Raw genomic sequence first — 26,513 nt, forward strand, 5'->3', positions numbered from 1 at the left:
CCCTAAACAATCGAGTAAAAACCGAGTTTTGTTTTGTACGAAAATCGCAATAATAAATAATAATACATCATATAAATAATATTACATGTGGTAAAACCATTCACAGATCAACTATACCAACGTATATTAAGACGTTTAAGAAATCCACATAAGGCTTTCTAATAATCGTTATAGAATCATTAAATATAATTAAACGTCCCTAAGTATTAGGCACCAACATTATGTATTATGTACCATATTTACTGTTCGTGGCGCTACGTTAAGTTGGAATGATTACTACATTGAATATTGGGTACCACAATATTTTGCGTTCCATAATAATTGTATTCGTTCTTAGAGATAAGCATCGCCGATCTTAAGGATTGGCAGCAATGAACTTAAACCCCAATGGACATAGGCTACCTTCCCGAGTTGTACCTACATTGCGCAGAGCTGAGTGTTTCTTGTGGAGTGCGGACCTACGCGCTCCAGTTTACTCGGTCTCTTTCGTTTCTTTACTATAGAAGATAGTCTTTACTATAGAAGATAGTCCGAAAAAAAATTCTTTGACAGCCTTATAAGGTCTCGTTTTTCTATAAACAGCACCCTAAATCAATATGAAGATAATTTACACGCAGCATATATTAGGAGTGTATACTCGTATAGATAGGTGCAAGAAACCGCGACAAATGTTCACGCGGGCGACTGCATCGCACGCTTCATTACCGGCAACCGCGCCACTTGACCCACACGTTATCATATATTATGCTATTGGCATTCCTGCTGTTGCTGCACACTACGCCGATTCTGCATTACTGGTACTTTTATGTGAGGACATACTAGTGTATCAACTTTCCATTCATGTCTATCAACTGGATTCTGGTATTAATCGATAAGCGTCTAAATCCCATTATTAAAAATCAATCTATCCAGTTTCTACTCGTACCTACCAATGATTGAAATTTCACAATGCCAAATAGAGAAACTATTAATTAAAGTCGATCTTTAACCGGCAAAGAAATCGACATATCGATAATTAATAATGGGCGAAAGTCCCGCTATTCATTTTATCTTCCACTTGAGCCCATTCGTGACAATTTTTGTAGTATACTACAATACCTGGAGGCACGTACTAGGACTGCTGGGACGACGTAAATACTACGCAACTGACACTAGTTATATTTCAAATTTCTACTTCCTGAAAGTAAATTAAATTTGTTTACCCACTATTAAAAGGCCCCTCCCAAACAGAAAGCCAGATCCCCTACTGCACCTACACCCTCTCTCTCCTCTGCTGGAACTAGGTCTCCCGTACCGATATTGTGTCGTCTGTATTTAGTTTTTTGTTCAGATTTACTATCCAGATGATTGAATATCTATTACTCTCTAATTGTCCATACAGGTATACTACAGGTATACTTTAAACCCTGTATCCGATGTCGTTTTTCTACCTAACCTAACGCTCCATCTGACTCAATGTTAAATATAACGCCTTATTCATTGTTCGATCGAAAAGCAAATATATCTAGGAGACGTACCGTGAAAAAACCAACGATCTCTAAGTTTCCGTGCAAGAAAATAAATGTCAATGGTCGAAGGATTTGCAAGAAAAAATGCGTTTCGTCGAGAGATTGATGACATATTGTCTGCCGCAGGCTCCACTAGCCAATATATTCCTGTTCTAAAACGACAACCACTTGCCGCACCGCCGCCAGAAGTGAACCTTACGACGCGAACATAAAGCCCAGTGTTACTGCGACGAAAGCTAAGGGCACGTCGTTCCCAGACACTCTTTATAGGTTAGTGAACAGCGCCAGTAAAATAAAGCTCTTTCTGACATCACGTTATAACCACGTATATGTAAGCGAACATTTTCCTGGAAAAACTCGATAACAGTGTGTGATAACTATTACGGACGACAACGGCCTAAGAATTTAAATGTAAATGTTGATTAATGTAACTTGTGTATGTAATTAAGACTATGTAAATAAGACATTTTATTGCAATAGATATAAGTCCTACGTAATAAGAATAGATATGTAAGAGTAGGATAGCAATAGAGTGTAAGCATAGAATTGTAAGAGTAAGACAGGCTATGTTAGAAAGGGACGGCAATAAGACGCGGTTGCTGACTGAGCCTGCGCCTGTTGCGGTACCCAAAATAAGTACTTAAGCTCGCCTTTTTGTATGGAAAAGTGTCTGCGACTGCGTTCGGCGCCGCTTGCGGAGCCCGTGCACAGACCCCCACCCACGCGCGAGTGCGACGACCGGCGTAGCCGGCTAACTTACTTGGCCGCCCCAACACCCACCCTTTGATGGCAAAGGGGCCCGGTGTTGGGACGAATCACGCTAACAGATCGGCTTGGCTCAACAAAGGCGGTGGCATTATTCCGGAGGTACCCTCAAGATGCGAGCTGCTGAAGAGGAAGAAGGCGGAGAGCGAGATGGGAGACGAAAATCTCGCCCTACCCTCCCTAAGCGAGCAGAAGAGGGAGACGGTCTAAAAAGAGAGGTCCGAGTTTCCAAGACTACCCCCAAGTGGGAGTCAGAAGAAAGGGACAGGAGACCAGAGAAAGAGACGGTCGCGGAACCGTCGGTGAAGCCAAAACCCCAGAGGCAGGTGGTGATGCGAGATATTTTCACGCAAAGGATCACGCCCATGGAAGCCCCGGGGAAGAAAATGAGTGTGGAGTCATCGCGGCCCCAGCATCTCCAAGGGGAACCCATGACGGGAAGACCCGAGGAAACAGCCAGGAAGTCCGTAAAGACACTGCGCTACCCTTCCACCTCGCCGGAGAGTGCCCAGCTGCCGGCGAAGGTGCAACGAGTGGAGGAGGGCAGCTCCGAACTCGCTTCACCCTACTCTAGCGAGTATGAAGACAGTAGAGAGGAGTCCGCGGAGGCTGGCGCGGAGGTTGCTACTGACGTGCTGGTGGTAAGGAGAGAACGTTCTATTAGGTCTCCCCCGCGTTCCCCTACCCCCCAATCTCCATCCACAGGGACCGCGGCCATGGACGCCGGGCTGGACTCGACGTCGTACGCCGCACTGGCAGCGACGCCGTCGCCGGCGCCCAGGGCCACGACCCCGCCAATCCGTCCACCCACGCCCCTCGTTCCTGCGTCCCCCGTTGCCGAGTCATCGCGACTGGGGTTGTATGCAGAACCCCAGCCAGGGCCATCCTATGCCGCGGTGCTGACTGCGCCAGCATCGCCGCGCCAAACTTCACCGACACCCCGACCTGCACAAGGTAAATCCCCCAAACAGGGCTCGAGTGCTGCAGCGGCCGGGAAGGCGTACCCCCCCCTGGTGGTGGAGCGGATGCCCAACTGGCCCACCCACTTTGCTGCGCTGCGGGACAAGTTGGGTCGCGCACCCAACGCGAGGCCCTTCGGACAGGGCATAAGGTTCGTGCCTCTGGCGGATGAAGAGTACCGGGTAATCCAAAGGTACTTGACGGACCTATCCGCCACGGAACCAGGACTCTCCTGGTTCTGTTATACTCCGCAGGACGACCGCCCCACTAAGGTGGCAGTCAAGGGCCTGCCGAGCATGACAGACCCGGATGCAGTCACCGAAGCCCTGAAACGGCTTGGGTTCCCGGCGCGCTTCACCCGCCACATACCACCGAGGAGGGGCAAGCCCGGCTGTGTGTTTTACGTGCAGCTGGACCGGATGGCCGAAACGGAGCTCGCGCGCCTTTATGGGGTAAGCGAGCTTCTGTTCATGCCGGGGGTAATTGTTGAGGCGTGGAGGGGTCGTTTCGGCCCCCCCCAGTGTCATCGCTGCCAGGCGGTGGGGCACTCCTCAGTCAACTGCCACCGGCCGGCCAGATGCGTCCGCTGCGCGGGATCACATGTCGTCGGGGACTGCCCGGAACCGAGGGACGCGACCCCCAAGTGCGTCAACTGCCGCGGGGCGCACACGTCCAATAACAGGTCGTGCGCGTACCTAAGGAAGATGGCGCGCATCAGGGGAATGAACGTCCCTCCGCCCCGTCCACCCGTCCCAACAACATCTGCACGCAAGCCGTCCGCGACCACCACTAGGGAGCCAGTACCCCGGAGAGTCGTGGAGGAGTTCGCGCCCACCGAGGGCGCATCGCTCATGGCACCGGCCAACCCCCCTGCACCGCGCGGCAAGAACGTGCGGGGCAGCAGGCGGAAGGCCAAGAGGCACCAGCAGAGGACCGAGCAGCAGGTGGAAACACAGGCTGCGAGGCCTCTGCTGAATAAACCGAAAGCGGCCCCCCAGCCGCGCCCCCCGGTGGCCAGCGTCCAGCCAGCTGCCACACCGGCACCGACTCCGGCACAACACCTGCCACCTCCTCCAGCGCCGACTCCAGCCCCGGTTGCTGCACAGGCGGCTCCCTCCCGCAAAGGGAAAGGTAAGGGCAAGGGTAAACAGTCGCAGCGGGAACCGGAAGTCCCCACGGCACCACCGAGCCCCACTCCACGCCCACGGTCGGTGTACCTGCCGACCCCCGCCCCTCGCCCCCTACAAGCTCTGGGGATCAACACGCCGGCCGATGAGCTGGTGGAGGCAATAGCCACCATCAGTGAGGCTATTGCGCGGTACCCAGAGCTTGTGGGAGCGATCAAACATATCATTTCTAACACTCTCGGGTTCCAATATGGCAGTACAACTTAGGCTGCTGTATTGGAACCCGGGAGGCAACCTCCCAAAACACCAACACGGGCTCAGGCGTCTCGTCCAGGAGCAGGACGTTCACGTGGTGCTCCTGGGCGAGACGAAGCTGCGCCCGGCCCAAGACTTCCGGTTGCCCAACTACTTCGTGTACCGCCGCGACGAAATATCACCGCAAGGCATAGCCTACAGAGGCACCGCCATAGCGGTTCGTCGCGATGTGGTACACGATGTACTACCGCTCCCGCCGTTCACTCACACCGCAGGACATCCATACCATCCTGGACGATGGTGCTGCGACCTTACTGACCGGCGACCTCAATGCCAAACATAAGGCTTGGGGATCCAGAATCGTCAACCAGGTGGGACGCAAGCTGTACGAAGACTCTGAGGCGAATGGCTATGAGGTGATTGGGCCAGAATCACCCACGCACATTCCCTCGGACGAGTCCCATCGTCCCGATGTCCTGGACATAGTGCTCCATAGGGGTCTCCGTTGTCCCGTCCATGTGGAGGTGCTGTATGATCTGGACACACAGCACCTCCCCATACTCGTCACGCTTGGCCTAGGAGCCGAATCAGTGGCCTTCCCGCGCCAATCTCGAAGGGTGGACTGGGGAGCTTTTCAAACCACCTTGGGTGGTATTAAACTCCCCCAATCGCTAAATACGCCGGAGGGGGTGGAAGCGGCGGCCAGCGCCTTCTCGGCTTCAGTCCGGGAGGCGCTGGACGCAGCAACCACCCTCACACCGAAGACGCACAGACGCGCGAGACTCCCAGTCCACCTGGAGAAAAAGTTGGCATACAAGAGACTGTTACGCCGTTTATGGGCGCGCACCCGCTGCCCCCGGGTCAAGCGTGACCTCAACGCAGTGGCGGAGGAGTTGTCTGCTGGGATGGCGGAGTATCGTGGGGCCACCTGGGAGGCGAGAGTCGACCAGGCTGGTGAACACGAAACTTCACTCTATCATCTCAGCAGACAGCTTACCCGAGCCAAAGCGCCAGTCTACCCGCTTCTAAATGGGGCGGGCAGGCGGTGCTATGCGCCTAAGGACAGGGCGGAGATCCATGCGGAGCACTTGGAAGAGCAATTCTCCCCGCACCCCGCATCCGCCGCCGCCGCCGAACACCACGAGATCGTAGAGGCGTGGGTAGAGGACTTCCTCGGGCGTCCGACACCGCCACCCCAGGGCTTGGAGTTTATCTCCCCCTCGGAGACGCGGAAGGCCGCCTTGCGCCTGCCGAAGCGCAAGGCGCCAGGCCCCGACGGCGTGCCGAATATGGCGTTGGCAATGCTGCCAAGAGGAGCCATAGTCACTATGACTAGGCTCTTCAACGGCATTCTCCGCACGGGCTACTTCCCTTCCACCTGGAAATTGGGGAAGGTAATAGTTCTCCCGAAGCCGGGGAAAGACCGTCGTCTCCCGGCCAGCTACCGTCCCATCACGCTATTGCCCACCATAGCGAAGCTGTTCGAGAGACTGGCGTTGAAGCGACTGCAGCCGTTACTTGTTTTAAGGGACGAGCAGTTCGGCTTCCGCGCCGGTCACTCGACAACGCTTCAGCTTACACGGGTGATCCACCATCTTACAAGCGAGGCCAACTACGGACGACACACGGTCGGCGTCTTTCTCGATATCGAGAAGGCGTTCGACCGCGTATGGCATCCTGGTCTCGTTTTTAAGCTGTTGGAGTCGCCCGTGCCGGCTTTGCTGGTGCGGCTAATAGCGTCGTTTCTAGATGGGCGGCAGTTCTTTGTATCGGTCGAGAACGTAGCCTCAGACCCCCGCCCAATACGTGCGGGCGTGCCTCAAGGCAGCTGCCTCTCGCCACTACTCTACGCACTCTACACCAACGACATTCCCACCCTCGAAGGTCACCTCGAGGAATGGGAAAGGGACGTAGAACTCGCGTTGTTCGCGGACGACAGCGCGTACTTCGCGTCCTCTCGTGATCCTGCGCTAGCAACACGCAGGATGCAGCGCTTACTGGACCTGCTCCCAGAGTGGCTGGACAAGTGGCGTATGGCCGTCAACGTCGGTAAGACGGTCGCGACACTTTTCAGCCGCAGGCGTACTATGCCGCCGCCGCTACGTTTCCGTGATCGGGAAGTAGCTTGGCAGCCCACAGTTAGGTACTTGGGATGTCACATTGATCGCTCGCTGCACATGGTGCCTCAGGTGGACCACGTGATCCGACAGGCCCGTGCTGCACGAGCGATGCTCCGACCAGTGTTGGCATCTCATCTACCGACCCGTACTAAACTAAGGGTGTACAAGTTGTACGTCCGATCACGCCTAACTTACGCGGCGCCAGCATGGTATGCTCTGGTGTCAGAGTCCAACCGTAAGCGTCTCCGTACTGTGCAGAACCAGGCCCTACGAACGATCGTGAGGGCGGGCCGCTATGTTCGGAACGACGTGTTGGAGCGCGACCTCAAGGTTCCGACCTTGGACAGGTTTGTGGCCAGGTTGGCGCATCGTATGTACGCATGCGCCGACAATGGGCCACATGCCCATCTGAGAGGCTTCGCGCCCCTCCACGCTCGACCCCCCGACGGTCGCCCGCTCCCTCGTGAGCTCGAGGGGCAGGTGTCCTCCGACCATCTGGAGGACTGAAAATCTGCACACGCAGCCTAGCGCAGGTCACGTTAGGACCGACTGCTGCACCGCTGCCTCACGGCAGCCCACAACACCGGTGGGCAGTGTTACCCACTGAGGAGATTGCCCGGGCAAGGAGGGATCCCTCGAGGCCCGCAGACCCTGCGCCAAGCGGCGAAGTCACGCCGCGGCATAGGACGACCGCTTTCGTTCGTTGGAAAAGTGTGTACGCCTCGGAATAAAAAACAAGAAGAAAAGAACTGAAGATTCAAGTTGGAGTTTTATTTGAAAACCCATAATCTACATTGGTCCTTCGAGAAGCCGGATTTAAAGAAGACTCAAGATGAATACGCCGATCGCAATGAACACAAGGGGTCGTGTTCGCTCCGAATCGGGGTACAGCGAGTCAGAAGCAGCCCCGGGCGCTAAGGGTGCGCCAGGGCCATCGCTACACCGAATTTATGAAGATTCTCCGCAGTCGCCGTCGACGGTCGCAGGAAATTCCCAAGAAAAAAGGATGGAGCACTCTCCGCCAGAAGGGGCGAGAGAGACAGCACCAGCGACGTCAACGCGGACGTCCGTCATGGGGCCACCTGCACGACCAGCTAGCACGCCACCAAGGCGTGAAACTTCATCGCCGGTGCGGAGACCTACATCGCCGGTGCGGAGACCTACGTCGCCGGCACACACCGCTCGCAGTAACACTTCAAAGCGAAGCATCGACGCACGTATGAAGATGGCACAATACGAAGCGGAGAAAGAACTCGCGGCTATAGAAGAGAAGCGGCTACTTATGAAAGAAAAGCTAATGAAATCGAGATTAGCCGCCGAAATGACTGCAATCGAAGCCGAATCTGAATATGCGGCGAGCTCATGCAACGAAAGGGTACAAGACTGGGTGGATAGAAGCATGGAACAACCAACGGCGACGAAATACAGGGAAGAACCGGAAGAGGTTCGCCCTCCCGTTAGTAAGCAACGGGGGGAGAACGCGAAATTCCAAGGCATTCAACGGCTAGCCGACACCTTAGAAAAACTAGTCGCCTCAAGACCGTTGCCTCGCCAAACAGCGGAACTACCTATATTCACGGGAGCCGTCGCCGAGTGGCTACCGTATAAGGCCGCCATGGAAGATTCTACAAGACTCTTTAAGTTCTCTCCAACGGAAAATCTCCTTCGACTGCGAAACAGCCTGCGAGGGGAAGCGAGAGAAACCGTGCTGTCACAGCTATTCACCGCATCTAACCCAGATATCATCATGCGCACATTAGAGATGAAATATGGAAGACCGGAATTCATAATAGATCGGGCCATGGAAGAGCTCAAAAAGATCCCGAAATTAGGGAGCGCGAGCACCGATCTGTATGAGTTCGCGGTGAAGATTCAAAATATTGTCTATACGATAAAAAGTATAGATAGAAGAGGCTACCTACGAAACCCGCTACTCGTTCGAGACGTAATGGACAAACTGAGTCCTCATCTCATAAGCAAATGGGCGGAGTACGCAGCCAATAACGAAGCACGCATCATGGAAGATAATGAAATGATAGTACTCTCCGAGTTTTTAATGGCCGAAGCGGACCTTATGATAAGGTACACCCACACAACGAAGCGAAGCGTTCCGGTACCCGTCAGAAGAGAAGTAGCACCAAAGCGGGTTGCTACCAAGGGCGTATACACTGCGGGGGAAAGTCAACCGGAAGAAAGAAAATGCTTCATGTGTCCAACTGGGGGACACTACACTAATGAGTGCGATAAACTCAAAGCACTCGACGTCAACGAGCGATGGAAGTGGGCAAAGGACAACAAGATGTGCTTCAAATGCATGAAAAGGAAGCACAGCAGGTTCACATGCAAAGCCAAGGCCTGCGGAGTCCACGGATGTACCTACCAACATCACGCGCTACTACATAAAGAAAAAGTAACGGAGTCTACGACTACAGTGAGCACTCCGGACGACGGCAGGGAAGACGAAGCAGCCGCGCTAGTAATGAGCGTCACGACAAGGAGGTCGCCTATTACATCAGTACTGCTCAAAACCTGCGAGGTGAAACTCAGCGGTCCACGGGGGGAGGTAAATACGTACGCCCTCCTAGACGAAGGGTCTACTGTGACGCTAATAGACGAAGAATTAGCGAAGCAACTCACTAACGGCGGACCGAATCGACCTCTGAACATAAGGGGTATTAACGATCAGAGAAGGATCGACAGCGAAGCGGTCAAGGTTCGTGTCAAAGGGGTACACGAACAAGAAGCCTACTTAGTGACAGCCCGCACAGTAAAAGGACTACAGCTACATCACCAACGCGTACCGCACAACTTAGAACGGTACAAGCACCTGCGAGTTGTACAAGATAGCATCAGTAAGGGAGAAGCTCGACCTCGCATATTGATAGGTGCCGACAACTGGCATCTAATAATATCGCGACAGCTGCGCGCCGGCAAGAGAAATGAACCCGCCGCGTCGAGAACGAAGTTGGGATGGGTACTGCACGGGTCGGTACCCAGGAAATCGATTTATCAAGACCAGGCGGCCGTACTTCACATCTGCGCGAGCGACGTCCAACTACAGAAGCTCGTCGAGTCACATTTCGACGTGGGCTCGCTTGGCGTATCGACTAAAGAAAAAATTAATAAGCATGAGAAGAGAGCCAACGACATTTTCGAAGCGACCGCCACAAGAAAGGACGGCCACTTCGAAGTGGGTCTGCCCTGGAAGATAGATAACCCCACGTTCCCAGATAGCTACGAGTCTGCCCTTAAGAGACTACACACGCTCGAGAAGAGGATGACTAAGGAGCCGGCGTTTAAAAAGGAATACGCGGCTCAGATCGCTAACCTTATACAAAAGGGTTACGCGGTGCAATGCGACGGCAGCGAAAGGGATAGCAACGTAAAATGGTTCCTGCCGCACTTCGCCGTCACCAATCACAACAAGCCGGGAAAAGTTAGAATGGTCTTCGACGCGGCGGCTAAGGTGAAGGGAGTCTGTCTCAATGACTTCCTACTAGAAGGACCCGACCTACTAGCTTCACTCACAAGAATATTGTTCGGGTTCAGAGAAAAGAGAATCGCCGTCACAGCGGACATCGAAGAAATGTTCCTTAGGGTTAAAATCAGACCCGAGGACCAACCGGCACAGATGTTTTTATGGAGGGACAAGCCTACGGACCCTCCGAGAAGATTTAAAATGGTCTCCATGATATTCGGAGCCAGCAGTTCGCCATACCTCGCTCACAGCGTAAGAAACCGCAACGCCGTCGACTATGAAAGTAAATACCCAGAGGCGGCCACGGCGGTCAAGGAGCGACACTACATGGACGATTACCTAGACAGTTTCCCATCTGAAGAGGAGGCTATTAAAATGGTGAACGAAGTTACCTACATCCATCAACAAGCGGACTTCAACTTAAGAAGATGGAACTCAAATAGCAAGAGAGTTTTAGCTAGCATACCCGAAGATAAGAAGTCTGAAAGCGCGAATGTAAAGTTAGCAGCACACCAGAAGGAAAAGACATTGGGGCTGCGCTGGGACCCGAGCTCCGACACCCTCACCTTCAACACTGACATCAAGAGGGTTCCCGATAAGGTCAGACTGCGGTTGAGAGCACCGACTAAACGCGAAACCCTAAGCGCGGTTATGTCGGCGTACGACCCACTGGGGCTTATCAGTCAATATACGATCGTCGGCAAGATGATATTACAACGCTTGTGGCTCAAGAAGGTTGATTGGGACCAGGAATTGCCATCTGAAGACGCTAACCTATTCGACGAGTGGATAAGGCGACTCCCAGATGTCTCAGCACTAGCAATACCGCGGTGCTATAGCTACAACGTAACGCCGGAAACTCACATCGAGTTACACGTGTTTGTCGACGCAAGCGAGCAAGCCTACGCTACGGTGGCCTACTGGAGGATCGCACACGGCGATCACATAGAAACAATACAAGTAATGGCCAAGGCGAAGGTGGCTCCACTGAAGTTACTAACCATTCCGAGACTGGAGCTCCAAGCTGCGTTAATCGGGGCACGAATGGCTAACACTATAGTCAGGGAGCACAGCTGTTGGAAACCCAAACGAGTCATATACTGGAGTGACTCCCGCACCGTCCTTCAGTGGATAAGAAACGAGACGAAAAAATACACGCCGTTCGTCTCACATCGCCTAGCTGAGATCGCCGAGCTCACACATACAGAGGATTGGCGATGGGTGCCTACAACACTCAACGTAGCCGACGATGCGACCAGGCTTCAAACCGACGGGATCGACAGCCGGGACCGGTGGTTCACGGGACCGCAATTCCTACGAGCCACAGAAGAGCACTGGCCTACGGAGAACGGGGAAGGTGAAGAGACCGGGGAGACGTGTTACACCGTCTCAGAAGAGGACTCGGACCGCAACGACTCATTACCCGACATTAGAAGGTTCTCCAGTTACCTGAAGCTTATAAGGGCGACGGCACTTACTCAGCTATTCGTCGAGAAGCTTCGATCTAGAGACAAGACTCTACACTTAGAAGTGTCACACTTAGAAGCGGCCGAACGACGGTGGTTTCAACGCGCGCAGCGGGACTCCTTCAGCGAAGACTTAGCGCGGTTAAGTCACAACCAGCCGCTACAACGACACAGCAAATTTAAAAGGCTCGACGCAGTATTGAACGACGGGCTAATAACCGCAAGAGGCCGTATAGGTGCGCTCTATTCTACAACGCACTCTAATGAGCCGGTAATACTCGACGGGCAGCATCCCTTTACTCACCTGCTTGTCGAGCATTATCATCGCCGGGCGGGACACGCGAATAACGAACGAGTCGTCAACGAGCTCCGTCAACGATTCATCATACTGCGCTTGAGGCCTACAGTCAAGAAAGTAGCACGAGCGTGTCAATACTGTCGCGTGTACAAGGCGACTCCGACGACACCACCGAAAGGAGACCTACCTAAAGTGAGGTTGGACTCGGGGCACCGCGCCTTCACCTATTGTGGCGTGGACTATTTCGGGCCCCTAACGGTGACTATCGGACGAAGACACGAAAAGAGGTGGTGTGCACTATTTACCTGTCTCACCACAAGGGCCATTCATTTAGAGATCGTCCAGTCGCTCTCTACGGACTCAGCTGTTATGGCGCTGCGAAGGATGGCCGCCAGAAGGGGTTGGCCGCGCGTCATATACTCCGACAACGCCACTAACTTTAGAGGGGCCGACGTCGAACTGAGAAATACATACGGAGCATGGATCGCAGCACTACGGGACTACGGTCTGCAGTACAACACCGACTGGCGTTTCATACCGCCGGGGGCGCCACACATGGGAGGAGCCTGGGAGCGCTTAGTGCGTTCAGTAAAAACCGCACTAAGCACCACGCTCAAAGAAAAGTCGCCAAAAGAAGAGGTACTGCAGACGTTAATCACCGAGGCCGAGTACAGCGTGAACGCGCGACCGCTCACGCACGTCTCCGTGGACCCCGAGGACGAGGAAGCACTAACGCCGAATCACTTCCTCATCGGCTCATCGACGGGGCTACCGCGGACGGGGCCATGCACCGAGGCGGACCGCAGCACGTGGAGAAGGGCGCAGGCACTGGCGGACCAGTTCTGGCAGCGATGGCTGCGAGAGTACCTGCCTACGCTCATTCCGCGGGGGCCGTCCAACGCACAGGCGTCACAACTGCGGGAAGGCGATCTCGTAATTGTGGTCGACTACGCCTTACCCCGCAATACCTGGCCGAGAGGAGTCGTCGAGCGAGTTCACCCGGGACCTGATGGCATCGTCCGGTCTGCAGACGTCCGCACAAAGGGAGGTGTGTTCCAGAGGCCAGCGACGAAGCTTGCCGTCCTTCAGATGGAGGAGGCTTCGAAGAATCTACGCCGGGGGGAGAATATTACGGACGACAACGGCCTAAGAATTTAAATGTAAATGTTGATTAATGTAACTTGTGTATGTAATTAAGACTATGTAAATAAGACATTTTATTGCAATAGATATAAGTCCTACGTAATAAGAATAGATATGTAAGAGTAGGATAGCAATAGAGTGTAAGCATAGAATTGTAAGAGTAAGACAGGCTATGTTAGAAAGGGACGGCAATAAGACGCGGTTGCTGACTGAGCCTGCGCCTGTTGCGGTACCCAAAATAAGTACTTAAGCTCGCCTTTTTGTATGGAAAAGTGTGTACGCCTCGGAATAAAAAACAAGAAGAAAAGAACTGAAGATTCAAGTTGGAGTTTTATTTGAAAACCCATAATCTACAATAACAGTACTCAAAAGATGTTCAAAAAAAATTTTAAATAAAATCAGTGGAATATTGAACAGTGACTATTTTACCAAACTATCTATACAACTAAAGTTATATTCTAATTATTTTACCTTGCAATTAATTTTAAGTTGACTGTATATTTTTGTTGTTGAAAATTGTTTTACAGTGAGGATAGATACTGCTGATACCTGTTGTACATACAACACTGCAACTCAGTAAGTTGATGGACATCTATAATTTAAAATTCAAATATATAATGCATATTGCTCTTCATGATCAGGTAGTAAGAGCAGTCCCACTTGACTCATGGTGATTTTAGGAACCGGAACAGATACACACTAGCACAGCTGTTTCAAACAGTACGGTGCTACCTTCGCAGCTGTATCAATAGATTTTACTATCTTGCTAAAAAATCATTTTCCTTAATTGAACTCACAGTAATTGATTTTAATAATAATTTAACTTAATGGATGCCATTAACAACACATACTGTATTTATTAAGTTGTACTCCAAAACTGCGGGCGTAAAATAGTTGTCTCACGCATAATTTTCTATACATACTTAATTCTTCAATGTACATACATAACCTAACTAAAACGGCATGGCAACTTATTTTAATAATTCATTCGCTTAATTTGTTGGTGCTATAACTGGAGAATTATTGTAAATACAAAAAAATCGATAGCCTATGTCCCTCCCACAATTTAGACAAATCAAACGATGCCTCATATGTTAAAATCCGTCAAGTCACAGCTGTGCTGGAAAATTACCTTCAGTCGGACAAAAGGTAAAGTCAACAGACGAGTTTCTAATCTATGATACTACATAATTTTAAAGCATGAGTATCTAATATGAACAATTGTACACATACGCAATAAAAATACGCGAACCGGAACGCTAAGGACGGAGAGAGACGTATAAAATATTTTATTGACTATTTAAGAGAAAATATTTAAAGTTGCGTGCGTCAATATATCGCTTTGCCTGTGGAAACACATAATGAATCTTCATGTTATATTCAAAAAAGAGGTTGCTTTATAAAACATTATACTTACATGAATAGCATGGAATAAGTATGTAAAACAATTTGATGACGCTTTGAATAAATTTAAGAACGTACCTAATATATTACAGTCATGTTTTACTAACAAGGAATATGTTTAACACGCAAAGGAAGTCTTCATTAAATCAATATGTATTTGTTATTAGTAGTAGGTACGCTACTTTAGTATTCAAGAAAAATATTGTGCATTTTTGACGGTTCGACCAATGTAAGTGCTCGCTGCTGCCTGTGAACATCTGAAATTTCTTAAACCTATCAGATTTGTATTGGAATCCTTTCTGAGATCAGACAGACAAGTTACTACTCCGAAGTACTGTCGGGGTTAATGACGGAACGCTATATTCAAGATTCTCTGTTACCCTTTAAATAAAAGCTTTAAATATGGGTATGCGCCAAAAATCCCTTTAGGGGTTGTCTTCGAACATCCAAAGGAAAGTCCGAGCCAAGTTTCAAATCGATCGGACGTGGGGGTTTTCGGAAGTGCACCACATTTTTCTCCCAAACAACTGGGTTTATGCGGAAAACATACAGAACAAAAAATGTTGATCTTTTTAGCGTCTACAACTTTTGTTTGAAACATTTTTCTCTAACGTTCATGTTTGCTGCAATATACGCGGAAAACCATTAAAAAAATCATTTTTCAGCAATTTGACCTTGAAAATATAATTTGCGGGTATTTTGGGTATGATATTCTTAATTAGGGAGCCAAAATCCATATGTGTACCAAAATTCAGATCGATTGGAGGTATGTTCTAAACGGAAGTACACCCGATATTGTTATCAACCTCTTATAAATAACGTTGTAGATGCAAATGTGTTATCATTTTAGAGTGTTATTAATTGAATTATAGATACGTACTTATCTACATTTAAGAAATATAATTATATGCACTTTTATATGTATTTCCATTTATGTGTTTTAATGCGTGCAAATACATTTTTATGTATATTTGCACGTATTAAGACAATTGAGTGAAACTGCTTAAACTAAAGGTAACTTTCTGATATAACATTCGCACATACGTACAGTTAAACTACCTGTTTGTCGTTCAAGGTAATCATTACATAAATACCTGTATGACCAAGAAACTTTTCGTTACGCTTAGGCAGTTTAGACACATATCCACTTATTTGTACACATAAAACAATGTATGCAACAGAAAATATCAGTTTCAAATTGAAGTCCAATTTAAAAATTACTTATGTTTAAAACACTTATAGCACCGCAGTTGATCGGCTCCGAGACGCGCGGAGGTGAACCTCGCCGGCTTGTTGTTCGCCTGAAGGTCAGTAAAGCCGACATTGTCATCATTTGTTTAATACTTATTCGTGTTTAGTACTTTAATATACCTATAAAATAAGCAGGCACTTTAAATACCTCCGTGCAATAGAATTAAAATGGCAACCATTGAGAAGCTTACCCACTACCTACATGATTGTGTAAAATAATAAATAGACAACATAATATCTACAAGATTAAAAAATTACTTTAATTTGTTCTGGACTGTTTGTAAGATCTTTAATTTGTTTTGGATTAATTTCCTACATTTTATAAATAGACCAAATAAACAAAGTATTCCTGTGTGTAAAAATCTAAATAGATAATACTTATATCCTATACATAAGTTTCAAGAACTGTACATTACGCATACCCCTATATTACTCTAGTCCCACTCTAGTCGCAGATTGAATGTAAAGAAACAAACAAAGAACTTAAAATAAAAAAGTATATTACATAAATAATTATTTGGATACAAAAACTATAAAATAAACAATCGCTTCCGCAACCAATTTCTAAAACACTAAAGGCACCGAGGATCACAGTCCGGGGTCAGAGGAGAACAGTCCCCGGTCCACGACTACATTACCCGTGTCACAACAGTCTGTGTCAATTACGAATATTCTAGACATAAATTACAGAGTTCTTGATCCACGGAGCGTGCGCGTTACGCAACGCTCGCTCGCTAGCCGAACAGGTAGGTGTAGAGGACGGTCATCAGCAAGCCCAGCACCACCGGGAACTTCCACGAGCTCAGGAAGCCGCCGGAGCCGGCGTCCGTCGCCGAGTCGTCCCACTGCATCTGCCGCTTCTTCACGACCACCTTGTCCTCGTCGACCAGCTCGCCGATGAGATACTTCTTCATGAGCTCCTTGGCGTCGAGGCTGTGACCGACGTCGTCGAAATCCTCCGAGGCGTCCTTGCCGACGACGTTCATGAGGACCTCGTGGCCGCCAGGATGGTCGTCCAGGAACTTGGTGACATCGTATACGAGGTTCTCGATGATGAACACCGCATCTTTTTTATTGTTTCGAAGCGCGATTTCGTCGCGCGTGAATTTCTTTTCGTCGGCCATGTCGCGTGCCAGCGAGCGCGGTCAGCGGCGAGCTACTGCCAGTTGCCAGTCGGCCATCCGGCACTCCACACTCCGCACCGCGCGGAGACCGCGGCGCCCGCCCCACCGCTCCGCGCTTCATCGCAGCGCTCACGCAGATAATATTGTTTATCTGCTATTATCAATTGATGCCGTGACTCAACACGAACGACGAACACAACAAGTCAATCAATGCTGGTGACGGCATGACGCTACACGGCCGGATTGCAAAAATTGAAGGACAAAGGTTAACATATTGTTCACTTTTGATTTTAACTCTATAGTAATATACTTAGATAATAAATTATTATCCAATCAAAACATATTATTTACAGAAATAAGGTTAGTTGTAACGCATAAGAATTAAGGTTTAACACATAAGAAATAAGACTCATATGAGTAGATCATTGTCTCACTGCAGTTGTATTCCACGAAAGGGAGAAACAAAACATCCTACCCTATATGAACAATAAAGTATTGTTATGGGGAAGGAACAAGTCTATTTTATGAAGCAAAATAATAAGTTAGTTAAACTGCGTAGGTAAATGAGAACAGATAAGATGTAACATTTTCCTGCGTAATACTCGTAACATACACACTTCATACACCATTACGCAGAACCAAATGCGGTCCCTTTAATGTGGGTGTCCTCATGACATTTTCTTTCACTGTCAAAGATAAAATAATTCATTTCGAACGATGATATAATATCTGTTGCGTTATTTAACCAGGCAACACGGAAAAATATTTAATATTAATATACTAATCGATTGCGAAGACTGGTTAGCCTCGTGCCCCCCCCCTTCCACCTCTCCCCACCTCCCTGCGCCTGCGCACGATGCCCAACCACTACGTTAGCTTCATTGAACAATGTGTATACTCATAATACTTATATCAGTTCAGTATTCAGGTTTTGGATGATATTGTAGAAAGTAAAACACTTTTTAATAACAGCAGAGTATTTCAAATATAGGTAGGTAGGTATATAATATAGATGTTTAGGTATTCAGGAGTCTCAAAAAGGTTTAAAAAATTAAAAAAGGCTAAAACTTAAAAATAAAATGAATGAATTACAAATTTTACTTCTCTCTATATTACAGTAGGTACTTATAAGTACATATAAGTCACTTAAGATGTAACAAAACATAACTCACAAATTTAATATTGTGTATAGTAACACAGTAAGAATGTTATAATCAGAGGCATTTGTAGGATAATATAAAAACATAAAACTATATATCTATATAATATTAAATCATAAAAACTTGGCAGGTTCTTATAAGTACTTAACGCCGTGAAATGTATAAAAATAACAATTTCAGCTTAGTTAGATAAGCTTAAGTTAGATCCCTTTACCCTGTGGTACCACAAACATCAGCGTACTCCTTCGAGTTGAATAATTCGACTATAAACATACTAATTTGCATATTAACGTTGGCCGCACTCCGCCGCCCCTTGCGTACTACACCGCAACAACGATCCCAGATTTACCTGCGAAGACACCGGCTTTAATAACGCTCTCCATACATTATCACATATTCCAAGATTTCCAGACAGACAATATTAAAATCACTCCACACTCCGACTGAATCCCGTTTAAGAAACCTCCTACTGTATGTACATTGTACACCGTTCACCAAAATGTATTTAACCAATACTTATATACCGTAATATAAACTAATTATTAGAAACGCTTGTACCCCGGATGAATTTCACTCGTGAATTATGTCTACATTGTCCTAAAGTTACTTTAAAAACTATGAAAATAAATAGATATATGCTAAAATTGCAAGAGCCCCCATAAAGAGTGGAGGAGCCCACACATTGATCAGTCCACTTAAGGTCAGTTCATGTTCGGTGTCGGGTGCGGCCGCCTGTTCCCGGATCACCTCCCAGCGGTCCTCGTCCACGACCTCGCCGAGCCGGAACCGCTGGCGCCACTGCTTGGCGTCGTCGCTGTGGCCCACGTCGTGGAAGCAGCGAGAGGCGTCGCGCCCCGCGTTGTTCAGCAACACCTCGACGCCGCCCGGGTGGTCGTCCAGAAAATGCGTCACGTCGTACACGACGTTGTCGATGATGATGACGGCGTCGTCCCGCCTGTTGCGCGCCTCTATCTCCTTGCGCGTGAACCGCTGAGCCATGTTGCTGCCGGAGCGTTGCGCGTGCGACTGACCGCCGCCCGCACTCACCTCTACACGTTGCCGTCACTGCGCTTCGGAAGGTATTGACCTTAACCTGATCACCTGTGTATGTTACTCCATTTCCATATTCATTATGATTAACAATCGATTTGAATTATCGCATCGAACGTCCATAAGTGCTGTTACAACCGGCACTCTAAGTTGTGTGGGGTGGAGCGTTAGGTCGCTGCACCAAGCTTCGGAAAAGTATCTAAATGGTCTATGCAAGTTTTTACTTACACTTGCTCAATAATTGCAAACGATTAACAAAGGGAATTAATATTATCATTCCGAGACTGAACTTACCTAGGCTAGCTAACTTCCCAAAAGCTGACCTATGAAATCGAAACTTACGAGTAGCTCCTGGTTTAGGCTTATCTACTAACGCATAAAACATTAATACAGGCCTAAAAACTGGTCTCTGTTTTATTAAAATGAGGAAAAAACTTATAAAAGAACTACTACAGCGGTTTGCCACGTGGACATCCTGGTGGTATCACAGATAACGCATATATTATATTGCTACAATACCCATAGTGGTAAAAAATCGATTTCTTTGGCTGTTTACACATCTGAACTGATTGAATGAATCTTTGTAATTCTACGGACTGCCTTACTTTTGCATTAGGACTAGCATACGAGTACCTTAATAGTATTATTGCCGCATCGTGACTTGCGTGTACAAAATTTCCATATGATCAACCAATGGAATTTCTTATAGAAGTATCTATTAAACCCACCAATTATATATTTGTTCTGTCGCGATCAAGAGCTGATATAATTTGCAAAAATTGCCTAGGACAGACAAAATGTTTTTTTTTTTTTTAATTAAGACATAAAACGCATTCATATAGTTTCACCCACTCTAGAGTAATGATAATCTACATACTTACAATAACTATTTAATGACTATTTGCGTCTTAGCACTTCGAGGTCAGCAAGTACGGACGTAAGCACTTTACATAATAGTTTTTTTTTTCAATGATGTTAAAAACCTTACCTACATTGAATGATAAAATAATTATAAACTTAAGAAAATAAGTTATTTCTACGTTATATGTTTTATTACAATAAATTCTTACTAAATATTTTTGTTTTTTTGCAATAGGTGCATATTGTAAATAATTATACAGCACAATACATTATTTAGTAAGACAAGGGATGGATTAGGGCACTTAATAAACTAGCGAGAGGAAACGTCATGTAAGAACTGTGATCGCTGAAAATTTTACAGACATTCATTGAACAATAACTTCCAGAGAGACACTATTGTCATTGACCGCCATCGCAGGAATTAAGAATGAAGAGGACTGCGATAACAGAATATCGTAAACAGAGAGTCTAGAGACGCAATTCCTTGCGGTATTATAAATAACTTTACGGGCTTATTATCACAGAGCTCTCTAGTTATACCCGAAATTTGAAGAACAGGTTATGGTGTAGACGTTCATAAAAAATATTTTTTGAAATTCTAGATCCAAAGGGTTAAATATGCTATGGATGTTTGTATTGTTTTGTATTACAACAATTCGAGGGCCACTTTTTAGAGTTTTTAAAACATTAGTTTTTAGAACTTAGTTTTAAAGTTTAGTTTGGCAACTGTGTGTGTCGACGGAGGCTTCAACTTCGCTTTTAGAATTCATACGAGTGTTAGCTCTATGAATTGTGAAATATAACATGTACAATTTGTCTAACACATGAACATACAATCTCACAAAGCAAGTGAAATAAACACTTTTAAAAAGTGTTTCGACAACAAAATTACAATACAAGACGGTTTAACGGGTGTAATGGCATTATAATGTACCTACCTATGCACCATCAGCGCAGCGACAACAAAAGGAGTGTATAAAGCAATAGGAGGAGATGGAGAATCACAGGGAAATCATAAGCACTTAACAGTAAGATGAAGCAGAGCAAAATGACTAACGGTTCAAACGGGCCGCAAGCTTAGGAGTTTGTGAAATTTTGATTTAAGGTTATGGGCTTAGAAATGGAAATTATTAAAATTGTTTATTCCACGTATTTACATATACATTTTTATTAAAGTTACTATATAATGCCCAATGCGTGCAAAATTCAATTAAAAATATGACATGGGGCAAATCTCCAGGGCACGACGGACTCAGTGTTGAGCACATGCAAAACGCGGGTGACAACCTTCCGAGAATTTTGGCTATGTTTTTATCGTATATGCCAGAAGATCTGATGCGAACTGATGTTTTATGGAAGAAGATATCATGTGAAACGGATCTTGATGGGAATCAGACCAACTCAGTTAGGTGGGCCGGTGAGTTCTCGGATCCATTCAGGCTGGAGTGTGGTGTGAGGCAGGGGGGGTTAACTTCACCTACACTTTTAATTTTTTACGTCAATAACCTGATTGAGGAGCTCAGCACCACTGGTGTCGGATGCTCTGTTGATGGCACATTTGTTAATAATATAAGTTATGCGGACAACATGGTGCTGCTGAGTCCCTCAATCAGCGGTCTTAGGAAAATGCTGTCGGTCTGTGAGAAGTACGCGGTGGCACATGGACTTAGGTATAACGCTAAGAGCTCGCAAAAGAGGACGCCGAACGGGCCAGGGAGCGCGCCTATCCCGCGCGGAGACGGAGACGCCGTAGGCGTCGATAGCGCTCACTGGCGCGGTGTCCCTGTAGTTCCGGGACTAGAATAGGGCTACGGTATCCCCTGCCTGTCGTAGGAGGCGACTAAAAGGGGGCTTCCGGGGTTGCGGGCGGCAAGAGTGGGAGCTCGAACCGTCCAGCTAGGGACCCCGGGAAGGACGGCGGTATGTGTGGTCGCATACCGTCGTAAACACTACATGGTGTGGGAGGAGCGAAAACTGCTCCCCCAGGGTAGAGCCCGATCGGGGCATCGCGCTTGGAGGGCTCCGGTTGTGTTCCGTCGGAGATCCCGGAGTTCTCCAACAAGCGTTGAGGACGGCCACCGGGGGGGTTTTAGTGCGGTAAAAATCCCACATAACCCGGCGTCGCTCCCACGTCGTCGGGTACCTTTTGAAGGTTTCCCCCTCGAGAAAAAAAAAAAAAAGGTATAACGCTAAGAACAATGAGGTGCTTATCTTCAGAGCAGGTAGCAAAACTTACTCCTCTGTACCACCGTTATATCTTGGTGGTACCCTATTAAATAGAGTGACAAAATTTAAATACCTTGGTCACTGGGTCACCGAGGATGGCATGGACGATATGGACATAGGGAGGGAACGCAGGGCGTTGGCTGTCAGATGCAATATGCTGGCCCGAAGGTTTGCGCGATGCGATAAAAGTGTTAAAGTCACACTTTTTCAAGCCTACTGCCAATCATTTTACACCTGCAACCTCTGGACCAAATATTCGCGGAAGGCATACAACGCTCTGCGTGTTCAGTACAACTAATTTAGGATGCTGATGGGGCTGCCACGTTATTGCAGTGCATCAGGAATGTTTACTGAAGCGCGCGTAGACGATTTCTATGCGATCATACGCAAGAGGAACGCATCCCTGATGTGACTGGCAGCACCAACGGCCTCGTAAGCACACTTAGTCATACTATCAACAGCCCAATAATGAGCCACTGGATTATGGTGCACGTGATCTACGTATGAGAATGTCGCTTAAAAATAATTTTAGTTGTATTGTTCTCTTTGTTATTTATTATTTTTTTTTTGTTTCTTTGTAATTATGATAAATTCTACTAACATAGGTTTTTAAGTACAATGTAAATACTAACTAAATATGGACTATGTCTGAATTAAATGGAAATAAATAAATAAAATAATAATTAGCCAAGTGCAATGAACTCGCACACGGACGGTTCCGTACCACCAACATTTTAATATTTTGTTTATTATTAGTATTTGTTATTATAGCAGCCACTGAAGTAAATACGGTGTGAAAATTTGAACTGTCTACCTATTACGGTTCAATAGAAAAAGCAAAGATCGTCGAGAAATAGCGGTTTCTTGTATGACGACCCCCATTTATTTTCAACTTTTTTCTTTTTAGTACTTGTTTTTATAGCGGCCACCTTTATACATACTCTGTAAAAAATTCAGGTGTCTACAATAACATTTTTTATTAGTAGTATATCGATGGGTGTCTATCTTTGGTCCAGGAGATAGAGCCCTGTGAGAGACGGACAGACAGCAGTGTCTTAGTAATAGGGTACCTAGTAACTAATAATAGCACTAGTACTAATAATAGTACGTAACTAACAAGAAAAAGTTAATGAATACAGTGTATTTCTAAGAGTGCCTTAAAGGGAAAATAATAATATAATTTATTATATCTCGGTTGTTCAATTTGGCTTCTTCTCCATAACGAAACACCTTGTGAAATGTCGGTAGATGTAGTGACATTCAAAAAGTGTAAATAACCTATTTTGAATAAAAACATTTAATCTGATTTGTTTAGTGTTATATGTAAAGTAAAAAAAGTACAATTATATTGCAAAGTGCAACTTTATTTTATCATTATTCATTATCTAACATTATTGCGCGCTTTCCAAATTATATTCAACACTAAATAGATAAAATCATGAATTGAAAACTGTAGAACCCAGACCATCTTTGACACTGCCAGTAGAGACCATGTAGAGACAGAAAGCGTCGACGGAAGCGTCAACTGCGACAAGTTTGATGAGTGGTGTCCGGCCTCCCGCCCCTCCTCTAACGCACCGCCCTTTCTCATCATTCCGTCAAGACACCCTCGCTGTAAACTCGTTTACTGCTTAGGTCCAGCATGTTAATAGCGAGGTGACTATGAAAATATATGTTTACGAACGACGTTAATATAAAATTACATCTTATAATTCGGACTCCGAAGTTCAGACGAACATTCAGAAAACCCTGGATAAAACTCTTACCTAGAAAACCACACTGCATCTTCCAACATTATTAATTTATCATAATAAAGCGTGATATCGCAATTCTTTCATCATTAGTGTAACCGTTATCTTCTAGAGTTGTTTTTAGCCATTACGTTACACGAAATGCATCTAAAAGGGCACCACCGATGGCGAAGCGCGGAGATGTGGGGCGGCGCCGGGGGAAATCTGCCGAGCTACCCAATTTACACGGCTATTATTATTAAACTTTCACTCCAACTTGTCCAGGGCGTTGTTAAACCCAGTTCGACTAGATTAAACATTGCAAGGTTGCATTCTTCGGCGCCTGACATTAATCTAATAAGAACAAATATAGCAGAAACGAATAATCAAATGTAGTCGGCAAATAATCAGACTGTTCAATTCAAAAACATAAAACACAAAAAATATTCCTCTCAGAATAACAAAAAATAGTATTTCTTGCTTATAACTAATGTAACTATTATACAAAAAGAAACTAGGGACATAAACCTTACGGGAAAAAAAATATCCATAGTCTAACTACACCTTAAATTCTAAGCGCAGTCCGGGCATACTTGTTTCGTGCACTGCAAACGAACGTGTTTTTTGATCTCATTGGAGGTAATTTAGACCACTTAAATTTATTCTTCCCTCTAAAATACCCAAACCGTGAGAGGGGAACATCTTCATCTGATGACAACGACGGCGTTTCCAGGTGTTCGGGTTGAGTTTCCTCATTATCAGAAATATCCGTGTTTGTATCCGTATTATGCTCACTGTGCTTCGAACAAAAATCTTTGCCATCGATGATGTCACCGAACTCGGATTCAGTAAAATCTTCATCTGCAAGCCAACTCTCCATCACTCGTTCACTATTTGGATTCAATGTACTTATACACATACGAGACCTTTTTGTATGCTGTAAATCTGTCGCACAACTATTTCTTTTACTACCGGAAGTTCCTGGTGTATCAATTGCTCATACAATCTATAAAAATAACAGTTTACTAGAACAAAACATAAAACAATAAACTTACATAAGTACCGACGTGGGGCCTGAGAGGCCACAACGGAATTTAAAAGCGTGATTACTCACCAAATATGGGCGCGACGAAAATACTTCCTGTTCCGATGTCACCGTTAGCACTGACCAAAGAAATTTTCGATTTTTTATCTGTGGGTTGTAAATTCCAAAACGGGGACGGTGCTGCTTGAAATGTCATGTGACGTCAACACACGCATAATAAACAAGACAAATAATAATTATATCGTTTGCTGTTAGAGTTGGTTGAATTTATGTTGTGAACCGATATAAATCCACACTATATTAAAGTTGATAGCGTGTATCTGCTTAAAGAAGATATACAATGCAATAATTAAAAATGAATACAAAAACTTCCGCGAAATATGACCTATGGAAATCACAAATAAACAACGTAAGTAAAATATTCTTTACATTTAATCATTTCGGACAGTTAAAACATTTCTTAGCCGACTTCCGATAGAAGAAAGGTTATGTTTAAGTGATTATCAAGCTTTTTTAAACTATACTTATATTGTTATGTGAACTGCTTTAAGGTTATTTATTGGTTATATTTATAATTTCAGATCCTCGCGACAGCATTATAGTGACGACGCTATAGGGTATGTGCAGTTTAAGAAGAAGGCAAGCTTGTGTTTCATGAAAAGTAAAAGTTGTCCTGAACACAAGGTACATCAAATGTCATGCACAGTGTCTATGATTGTATATGAAAAGGAAAGTATTAAATGAGTTTACTGTCCTGCCTCCCAAGGATGCTGAAAACATGCAGTAGCATTTTTAATGTGGAGTTGTAGAAGAAGTGAGGAACCAAAAGTTTCGAAAGTGTATAAACAGTAGTTCTTTACTTGCATAAACTACCCAAAAAGATGAAGGAAGGAAAACTACCATACAGTTGCTGTTATTGGACTACATATTTAATTATGAAAATGACAGTGATAAAAAAATATATTCAGTTGTCACAGAAAATAATTTTAGGAATTAAGAAAAGCATTAACGCAAGCAGCACACAAATTCAGCTTAGCAAGACCTTCAATATAAACGAAGGAAATAACAGCTTCAGAATGCTTTGAGGTGATCTGTAGTAATTATTGTAACTGTAACATATGACGATAAACATATACAAAAGTTCTACTGTGTGTACTCAATAGAACCATATAAACCAAATAAACAAATAAAAGACTAATATTAGCAAATCATGTATTTTTAATTATACAGTCCTGTAAGTTAATCAGTGCACATGCACAAGCAATAATAACCCAGTCATGAAATATTTTGTGTCCTATTATTACAGAATGGGCCCTTAAAATAGAATTCTCATAGACGTCTTATAATTCTATTCTTATCATAGACATCTATATAATATATGAAATATATAAATACTTCCACTTGCTGTTTTGTTTTGATTACGTCCCGTTCCAATGATTTGGAATTGACGAATCACTCGAGGGTTACTAAATTTATTCCTTTTTCTCAATAATACTTCTCTTACATAGATAGTATAAAATGTCATTGCTTGCAAACGGAGGA

At 45.9% G+C, this 26,513-nt stretch overlaps 2 protein-coding genes and 1 pseudogene across 2 annotated transcripts; 1 reads left to right on the forward strand and 2 right to left on the reverse strand.

Annotated features, from left to right (window-relative positions):
• Nucleotides 1–16,254: 16,254 nt before the first annotated feature.
• Nucleotides 16,255–17,996, reverse strand: LOC140756451 (cytochrome b5). The gene has a single exon (XM_073091967.1). It carries the CDS (start codon nucleotides 16,897–16,899, stop codon nucleotides 16,510–16,512), a length of 390 nt encoding a protein of 129 aa, XP_072948068.1. The 5' UTR covers nucleotides 16,900–17,996; the 3' UTR covers nucleotides 16,255–16,509.
• Nucleotides 17,997–18,147: 151 nt separating this feature from the next.
• Nucleotides 18,148–19,826, reverse strand: LOC140756460 (cytochrome b5). Its single transcript, XM_073091977.1, has one exon. It carries the CDS (start codon nucleotides 19,056–19,058, stop codon nucleotides 18,675–18,677), a length of 384 nt encoding a protein of 127 aa, XP_072948078.1. The 5' UTR covers nucleotides 19,059–19,826; the 3' UTR covers nucleotides 18,148–18,674.
• A 283-nt stretch (nucleotides 19,827–20,109) lies between these two features.
• Nucleotides 20,110–26,179, forward strand: LOC140756470 (uncharacterized; annotated as a pseudogene).
• The last annotated feature ends 334 nt before the right edge of the window (nucleotides 26,180–26,513 follow it).

This window comes from Epargyreus clarus, unplaced genomic scaffold (genome assembly GCF_041222505.1).
Source record: "Epargyreus clarus isolate Ecla_fem2 unplaced genomic scaffold, WU_Ecla_fem_2.2 ptg000003l, whole genome shotgun sequence".
NCBI classification, from domain to species: domain Eukaryota; kingdom Metazoa; phylum Arthropoda; class Insecta; order Lepidoptera; family Hesperiidae; genus Epargyreus; species Epargyreus clarus.